This window comes from Oreochromis niloticus, linkage group LG6 (genome assembly GCF_001858045.2).
Source record: "Oreochromis niloticus isolate F11D_XX linkage group LG6, O_niloticus_UMD_NMBU, whole genome shotgun sequence".
Taxonomy (NCBI): Eukaryota; Metazoa; Chordata; class Actinopteri; order Cichliformes; family Cichlidae; genus Oreochromis; species Oreochromis niloticus.
In genome coordinates, this window is record NC_031971.2 from 41,335,505 (window position 1) to 41,344,789 (window position 9,285).

At 46.4% G+C, this 9,285-nt stretch overlaps 1 protein-coding gene across 1 annotated transcript; it reads right to left on the minus strand.

The window, feature by feature from the left end:
- Positions 1–4,893: 4,893 nt before the first annotated feature.
- Positions 4,894–9,101, minus strand: cnrip1a (cannabinoid receptor interacting protein 1a). The gene is made up of 3 exons (XM_003456496.5): positions 8,489–9,101; positions 7,127–7,271; positions 4,894–6,226 (listed from the first exon to the last, which is right to left on the minus strand). The coding sequence occupies exons 1-3, from the start codon at positions 8,665–8,667 to the stop codon at positions 6,062–6,064; spliced, it is 489 nt and encodes a 162-aa protein (XP_003456544.1). The 5' UTR covers positions 8,668–9,101; the 3' UTR covers positions 4,894–6,061.
- Positions 9,102–9,285: the final 184 nt, after the last annotated feature.

Below are 9,285 nucleotides of genomic sequence, written 5' to 3' on the forward strand. Positions count from 1 at the left end.
TAAACTAACATACTCATCCTGCTGCAACCAGGTTTCTGTAAGGCAGAGTAAATCAATTTGTTGATCAATTATTAAGTCATGTACTAACAGAGACTTGGAGGAGAGAGACCTAATATTTAATAATCCACATTTCACTGTTTTACTCTTTGGTTCAGATGTGGATACTGTATTGTTCTTTCTTTGTGATTTTTGATGTTTAAGTTGTTTATTGCTGGTTTTTAGTTTGTTTTTTGTCTGTTTGGGAGCTGACACAGTCTCTATGGAGATGGGTTTTTGGGGGGGTAGCAGGAGGAGAGAAGCTGCAGAGAGGCGTGTAAGACTGCAACTCTGCTTCCTGGTCCCAACTCTGGATAGTCATATTTTGGGGGGTTTAATAAATTGGTCCATATTTCTAGAAATGAGAGCTGCTCCATCCAAAGTGGGATGGATGCCGTCTCTCCTAACAAGACCAGGTTTCCTCCAGAAGGTTTGCCAATTATCTATGAAGCCCACATCGTTTCTGGGACACCACTCAGACAGCCAGCAATTTAAGGAGAACATGCGGCTAAACATGTCACTCCTGGTCTGATTGGGGGGGCAGAGAAAACTACAGTCCGACATTGTTTTGGCAAAGTTACACACCGATTCAATATTGATTTTAGTGACCTCCGATTGGCGTAACTGGGTGTCATTACTGCCGACGTGAATTATGATGTTACTGTATTTACGTTTACCCTTAGCCAGCAGTTTTAAATTTCCTTCAATGTCACCTGCTCTGGCCCCTGGAAGACAATTGACTATGGTTGCCGGTGTCTCTAGCTTCACATGTCTGAGAACAGAATCACCAGTTACCAGAGTTTGACCCCCGGCGGGTGTGTCGCCGAGTGGGGAAAAACGGTTAGACACATGAACAGATTGGTAGTGTACCTGGGGCTTCTGTTTAGGACTATGCTTCTTCCTCACCGTCACCCAGCCATCCTGTTTTCCTGGCTGCTCAGGACAATCTGCTGGGGGACAGCTAGCGGGGCCTACGCTACCTTCGGCTACAGGGGCCTGATTAGCTACGTGTTTGTCAAGTCTACAATTCAGTGATCCTGGCCTTTAGAGCTGAAAATAGGCTACATTTATTACAAGTATCATTACTGCTAAAACAGGGCAAGGAGTAACTAACCATCTGACACAATGAGCAGGAAAGTGTAGGCAGGACAGGTGAAGAGGCCATGCTGCTAGCGAGTCGGCTACGAGCTAAGCTAAGCTAGCAAATTCATAAAGACACAGTGAGTAAATAATTCAATTCAATTCAATTCAATTCAGTGTTATTTATACAGCGCCAAATCACAACAACAGTCACCTCAAGGCGCTTTATATTGTAAGGTAGAACCTACAATAATAGATACTGTGAACATAATTAGTGGGTGAATCAACAGGGAGTGTACTTTGGATAAAGCACGTGAAGATTAGACTATGAAATAGGACATTATCGGCTACTATACCTGATCATAATATATTGCCTTATAGGTTGGAGAACATTGAGAACACTGTTTAATTGGTTTAAATTTGATTTGACAGATCAAGGTTATTTTGTGTCATTCATTAACTATCATTTTGAACAAATAAAGGTTACACCTGGGGTTCCTCAGGGCTCTGTTCTTGGACTGCTTTTGTTTAATATCAATATGCCTGCTTTAGCTGGGATTATGGAGCATTATGTCATCCGGGGAAGGGTGGTTTTTTCGGAGTTTGTCTTGTTTTGCATGAGTTGCTGTGTTTTAGTTCTTTTGGTTTTTGCATGCTTGTTTTTATTGTGACACGCCTGTTTGACTTGTTCCTGGGAGACACCCCAACCTAGACACTAAATAATCTCACCTGTTAGTGTTTATGCATTTAACGGACTCTAGCACTAACCAATCAGGACAAGCCTGGCAGGCATCTAAGACCAATGAGGGGGCCTGGCAGGAGGGATGAATTCAAATTCTTGTTGCCCCTTGCCAGGGTTGTTTTATCGTTTCTCTCATTCCTCCGGCTGTATCTTCCTACTTAAAGCTGTGTCTTGAGTTTCATGGAGACCTGCCGGAGAGTCCTCCATTTTGGATCCTATTGCTGCCTCCCTCACACACACCATCATGACAATCATATTACAAAAACTTTGAAATCATTGCATTGGCTTCCTGTATGTAAAAGGACTGATTTGGAAATACTGTTAATGGTTTATGAAGCACTAAATGGTCTTGGGCCTAAACACGTTGCTAAGTTACTTGAGGGCTATGAGGCTTCGAAGCCTCTTAGTTCCTCGGGAACAGGCTTACTTAATATTCCAGGAGCTCAGACCAAACAAGGTGAGACAGCATTTAGTGTTTATGCTTTGGATAAAGCACGCATACCGAGGGCCCCTCGGACCCTCCAGCAGAGGCAGAAGGCTGAACGGGCCCCTCGGACCCTCCAGTGGGGGCAGAAGGCTGAACGGGCCCCTCGGACCCTCCAGTGGGGCAGAAGGCTGAACGGGCCCCTCGGACCCTCCAGTGGAGGCAGAAGGCTGAACGGGCTCCTTGGACCCTCCAGCGGAGGCAGAAGGCTGAACGGGCCCCTCGGACCCTCCAGTGGAGGCAGAAGGCTGAACGGGCCCCTCGGACCCTCCAGTGGAGGCAGAAGGCTGAACAGGCTCCTCGGACCCTCCAGCAGGAACAGGCGGCTGAATAAATGACTGAGAAGGTAACTGAGCAGGTGACTGAGCTGATAGGTGAGCTAATGTTTGAGCTATGGACAGAAGTTTAAGATGTATTGACTGTTGTAACAATAATAGTAATGGTGGGTGAGGTGGTGGATGAGCAGATGGCTGACCTAGGTCTTCTGAGCCTACGGAGCCTGAAGAAAACTGCTGGACGGGCTCACCTGAGCCTCCAGCGAGGACAGAAACAGGTGCGGGGGCCTACTGAGCAATAGCTGCTCCCACCTGAGGAGTAGGTCTGGGTGCGGAGGCAGGCTGTGGCTTGGCTGGCCCCACCCTGGGAACCGGAACAGGCACCGGCGACGGCTGGGCAGCTGCTGTCCCCACCCGAGGAACTGTTACGGGTGCAGTATCTTTACCACTACGTTTAATAGTCTTTACAGTCTTAGGTTTAGTAGTGTGCACAGTCTCAGAAAAACAGACTTGGCAAGCTTGGGTTTTAAATTGTTACCACCCCATCGAGCAGACATTGAACTAAAAATCTCAGAAGAATGCTTATTGTGATTAACTAGCGCGGGAGGATTTAAACCAAAACTGGCCTCCCAATCCAAATCATCGTCGAGAAAAGAAATCCCGAAAGTGTCTGAGGTGAGTTCATAGTCTTTACTGTTTATCAGCTCAGGCCGAGTGTGGAAAATATAGTCCTTTTGACTCACCACTGTAGGTTGCTCAGAAATGTCCATGTGAGCGTGAGCGTCGCTTCCTTTGGGCAGAAGAAGTGGGCGAGGTGAACAGCTGAGCCTCGGATGCGCAGAATGGCGACACCGAGGATGGAGCGTGAGCGTCTGAGGAAATGTGGAGGACTCCCAACTGAAGCGGCCACATCTTGAGTGCCAGCGGAGCAACAGGTGAAGACTTTTGGCAGCTCCGGGGACCGCCGAGAGCCAGCCAAGTTCCATGGAAAATGCGCCCAACATCAGGGGTGAGCCATGGCTTCCAGCGGAGTTCCTCCTCCAGCTGAGCAAAGGCTGCCCAGCGTCGCTCCTGAAGTTCAGTGTCTGCTGGGTCCATAGTATGGTCGTGATCTTCTGTCATGTGCAGGCTGTGTGCAGGCAGGAAAAATACCCAAAATGCAGACTCACGGAAACAAAAGGTGAACTTAAATACAGTTTTAACGCTGGACGGTAAACAGAAAACTGGCTGAACTAGAATACAAAATGAACTAACTCGGCAGGCTGGCAGACAGAACACACAGTACAAGATGATAGTAGATCGCGACACGGACAGATGAAAACACAGGGCTTATATACACAGAGGGAGCTACAGGGAATGAGAGACAGGAGCGAAACAAATCAGGGCTGACGAGACAAAGGAAGCAAAACCAGATGCATTAACATGAGACACGGACTTTCAAAGTAAAACAGGAAACACAGACTGAACTTACAGACACAGACTCACAAGCAGGCACTGCAACAGAGGGAAACAGAGACGTGGGACCAGGACAGACACTGACACTGACTGGACACAGAATAGAGGGAGTAAGGAAACCAAAACTTGAGAACCACATAATCACACACAAAGAAGAACTGGGGAAAAAAAGAAATGCAAAACAGAAACCAAAACCTTCACAAAAATAAACTAAGATAAGAACACAAATAAAAAGGTACAAAACAGAAACCACTGGGTCAACGACCCAGGTACCCTAACACCCTCAAACCTGCAGTGTGTGGAATCTATTAGCTTTTTAAAATCAGGGCTGAAATCTTTGTCTTTTTGTAGCTTTTATGTTAACTTTTAACTTAAACTTTTAAATTATTGCATTCTTGATTTTAATGTTTGCCTTTTCTATATATTTGGGATTGTTTTGTCTTCGTGAACCACGCTGAAGTGCTTTTGTATGTGTTATATAAATAAAGTTGACTTTGTCAGATGGATTTTCTTCAATCACTGATGAATAGTAAGATGTTCTAGCTTTAGAAGGACTTTTTTACAGACCTTCAACTGATATCGCTTCAGTCCAGAGCACGCACTTTGGATATGAAGTCCTAGCTGTGACTCAACTGACAGCTGCTGGTCATTCTGGAAGCTTCCAAACAGAAAAAAAGAATTTCAAAAGATTTACAAAATAAGAGGCTTCTTTAACACAATGAAGAGTTTTTATTTTGTAGTTATGAGACACTGAGTTTGGACTCGTAAGGAGAAAATCTCAGTTATTCAGCAGCAAGAAGTGAAGGAGTATCACAGTCACGAACACTGCATGGATAAACTTTATTATTCCAGTGAAGCAGCAGAGTCCCAGTGGTTCTGTATAGCAGTTTATTCACAGACACACTTTCAGGCATCGAGACATCTTAACAAAGGAACAAACAAACAGATCATATTTGGCAAAAAGTTTCCAGCCATGCAATTTAAGAGACATGAGAAACATAATCAGCAGCAAACACAAGAAGTGACGTGAAGAGAGGAGGTCGCCTCCTTTCAGCAGGGAGACAGAGGTGTTTCAAGGCTCAAAGGATTACTCCGCTGCTGAAAGTAGTCCCTCAGATACTGCACCAGTTTGAACATGGAAGTCCCAGAAAGTATCCCTCCAGCTTTTATTGTGAAGGATCAACACTCACACCAGTGAAACTCATTTCTGCAGCTGGAAAATAAGCGAACCAAAAACTGCAGTGTACAGATTTCTCCTTTAAATAACACAAAACACGAGAAAAGTGACGTCCATCCTCTCATCCGCCGCCTCTGCTCTCTCAGACGTTCACACAGGTAATAAATAAGATAAAATACTTCAGGTGTTTCCCACGCTGGTCTTCAGTCTGAGGGGGTTTCAGTGTTAAAGGAACAGTCAGATTTATTCCAGAGTCTGAGGAGATGGAGACGACTTTCAAGTCTGTGCATCGAGTACAGGAAGTGAATGTCATTTATGTAGCACCGGCTAACAACTTTGCTCCTCTCAAGGTGTTTTATTTAAGCGTAGAGTATCGGAGAGAACACCTGTGATAGTTCCTGCTTCGAACGTGTGCTGGACACACAGACTTGAAGCGTGCGTCAGCCTTCGTCTCCGAAGCTTCCTAATGGGCTCGGATCTCAAACTGCTCGACTGTTCCTTTAACTTTCCACAGGAACTTCACGTTCAGCCTGATGACAGGAAGTCACCTCCGCAGAAAGTGGGTGTTTGTCAAACGCCTGAAACCAGCTGAGAAGCTAAGTTAACCCTCTGACTGCTGAAACCCCGCCCTCACAGAGACCAGCGTGCAAAACAGCTCATTACTCCCTCAGAGGTCATCAAAGAGCACAAAGAGCCGACCGCCGCCAACCCAACGCCCGCCTTCAGGAGGTGCCGTCTCTCACTGCGATGCTGATGTTCAAAGGTAGTCCCGGCAAGACCGGCGTCCTCTGCGCGGGGTTCAGTGGGCGGAGTCAGTTGAACGCCTCCTTGTTGATCCACATCAGGGTCCGCGTCTCGTTGGGTTTGCACTCGTACTCGATGCTGCTGAACTTGTTGCCGAACTGGCAGTGCTCCCTCTTGTAGTAGTTGTAGTATTTGGCCTGCCAGACCGTCTCAAACGTCCCCGCCTTGATAAACTGCACCGAGACACAAACCAGAGGGTTCGAGCTCAAATTCGGCGTCAGGCTTTTAAAACACGTTTTTGGTGTTTCTAAAGAGGCCAAACTCATAAATCCAGACGGCGTGTACAGTAACATGTCATCTGCTGACAGGAAACTGCACAAACGCGTCTGATTGTAGATCAATAAATCTGTTACGCCTGTGCAGCTGTCACACGGGCGCCTGGGTGATAATGCCAAAATTATGTTTTGTTCTCGAGAAGTATAAACAGGTCAAGAATCTAGATGCAAATCCGTCTGTTTCTGAACACGTCCTCGCTTTTTGCTCAGTTTCCTGCTTTAGAAACACATGAGGTGAATAAGCTGTTCAGACGTCTGCACAGCTGGTTGCCTCAGTTTTTATTATTTACGACACTTGAACTCTAGTTTACCTGCAGGTTGTTCCTGTTGTAACACACCCAGGACATCAGGGAGCGATCATTTCCTCCAATCCAATAATCCACCTGTGCTGTTTAACACCACTGATTTAGTTTTAAATGCTCCACAAAGTGTCTGTTTGGAGGCCTCTCCTAAACTAATGATTTTATCTGTTTTTTATTGGAAAGGTTGCAACTACACAGGCTCTCATCACTGAGTCTGACCCCTCGGTCTCAGTCTTGCTCTGCCGTGACTCTTTCTTGTTTAGAGGATGTGGTTGGCCACCTGAGGCCCTCTGGTTCTCCAGATCATCCTGTCCCTCCACCATGTTTTAAGGAGATTGTGCCTAGCATAGAGCAGGCTGTTCAGGCTATCATAAACAGCAGTTTAATGCCTGCTAATTCTAAGCATGCAGCCCCACACTGCACTGGTTAGCTGCAGGCCATCTCCATGCTGCCTTTTCTGTCTATCAGAGTGAGGCACTGCTCTGAGACATCTCACCTCCATGCTGACTTGGACGGGCTGCCGGTCGCCACTCTTGGTGTGCGGGACGCCCTCTGTGTCGTACTGGCCGTGGTAAACCACCGACTCGTCGTCCCTGGACTGCTGCTCCAGCGGGAAGACGATGCCTCCGATGTTCATGTTGCTGTGAGGAAGAAGAGGCCGAAGGGTGATGCACGAAAATTTAAATATTGCACATTTTTATCATTTTTGACATTTTGTCTCAAACATTGTTAAAGACAGTTTGATGTCCAGCAGCGAGCTGAGCATGTGATGTGAGAGCGACTCCCACAGTATGAAGGAAACAGGAAACAGGAAACAGCCACTCGCATCTAAAAGTCATTTAAATGTCATCCAGATGTGTAAATTCTGCGAAACGCTTCATAAACGGTTCAATGGATTTAATTTCTGATTAAAATGTAATTATAGTCACACAGAATAAGGACAAAACAAGTCAGGTTACTTCAGAATCACAGACATGATTTTACTGTAAGAACATTTAAATAGTCTGTCAGGAATTTTAATTAGTGTCAATGTTACGGTCGTATTCCTGCAGCTCAGCGTAGATACAGCGTCGTGTTCAGGCCTGGCTCGATTCATGTGGAACTGTACATTTGGATCTACTGTTCTTTGTGCTGATGATAACGGCTGTCCTTACCAGCTTACACGTTTCCCTTTCATACTCCTCTCCTGTAAGATACCTGCGACCTGAAAAGTACAGCGTACTCAGGTGTGTGTACTTCCTGTCTGGCCTCCACCTGTGTGTCCTCCCTGTTTATATCAGTTTGGAGTTTTCCTTTCATGTCTCTCGTTTACCCACGAAGCGTGTTAACCTGCTACCGTCACCATGGTAACTGATGCTGAACACCTGAAGCAGAGTGTAACATCAGTGTGGGACTCACTGCTGCTGTGACAGGAAGCAGAGGTCCGCCCCCTCACTGTGGGCTGATCTTTATTTCACAGTTACAGCGATGGCTCCTGCAGGGCCCACCTCTGCAATCACTGCCACATATCAATATGTACCTTTATTTAACTGATAATACTTCAGTATTTTTACATGTAATGGAGTATTCTCTGATGGTATTTCTGCTCCTGCAATAAGCACATTTTACCCCCGTTATTCCATAATGAACACGTCACTTCCTTTCATTGTCCCCGGTAACCGCAAACCTCCGCCCTGACCGGGAACGACACGTGATCCCCGTATGATTTATTCAGGCAGGTGTCGGATGCTGCGGCCTGCAGGAGGAGCAGGAGCAGCCTGCTCCTCATCATCACCTCTTGCAGACGTTCTTTATCATTTCTCGCACATGCGCGCTGGCGTGCCGCACACACAGCAGCAGCCTGCTCCGAGATGCTTACGTGGCCTCGACGTTTCCAGGCTTCAGCACCACCTCGATCTTGTACTTGGAGCCCGTGAGCAGCTTGATGGTCCGGCTCTGGCCGAACCGGGTCCCGTCCACCTTGAAGAAGACCGGGCCGTCGTTGGGCTGGATCCGCAGCGCGATGGAGATGTTGATGATCGGGGGGACGTCGTCCATGGCGCCGAGCTCAGGGAGGGGGAGGCGGACGGGTGAGAGAGATGCTGAGGAAGGACCAGAATCAAGCTGCACGCTCACACGGCTTCCGGTGACAGCTGCTTTCAAAATAAAAGACTGCAGCCGCAAATAGCAAAGCAAATGTCGGGGGCGGGGCTAGGAAAAGTCAATAAATGTCACAGGTGGGCTGTTATTAAAAAATAAGTTCATCTGAAAGTCGGGAAATTTGTAAAAGGTTAAAAACAAAAGAACGACCAGTTTAATGAAGAGCTCTCGAAACTGATTATAAAGACATAAAACAGGTTAGACAGAAAAATACAACACCTGTGCACGCTCAACATGACGTCACAGGCAGGAAATGTGTTCACATTTGTGTCAACACATTTTGAACACAAATGTGTTCAAAATATGTTCACACCTGCCAAACACTGCCCCCTGGTGGCCAAAGCAACATCTTTGTTACCTTTGAGCAAAAACGTTAAAAACAGATAAACACAGCTGATTTAAGTAAACTTGAGTTTGATGTTCCTGCGTGTCGGTAAGCTGCAGGTGTGCATGACTTTATGCTTTTATATTTCTGCTGGTCTGAAATCACAGACTGTCACACTGATTTCTTTGTGA

What these genes read in the sequence shown, in the direction of transcription:
- cnrip1a (XM_003456496.5), bottom strand. Translation starts at nt 8,667, where the DNA reads ATGGACGACGTCCCCCCGATCATCAACATCTCCATCGCGCTGCGGATC. An exon ending in CCTGGAAACGTCGAGGCCAC is followed by an intron (nt 7,272 to 8,488) that starts GTAAGCATCTCG and finishes TCTTCCTCACAG; the next exon opens with CAACATGAACATCGGAGGCA. An exon ending in CCGTCCAAGTCAGCATGGAG is followed by an intron (nt 6,227 to 7,126) that starts GTGAGATGTCTC and finishes GTCTCGGTGCAG; the next exon opens with TTTATCAAGGCGGGGACGTT.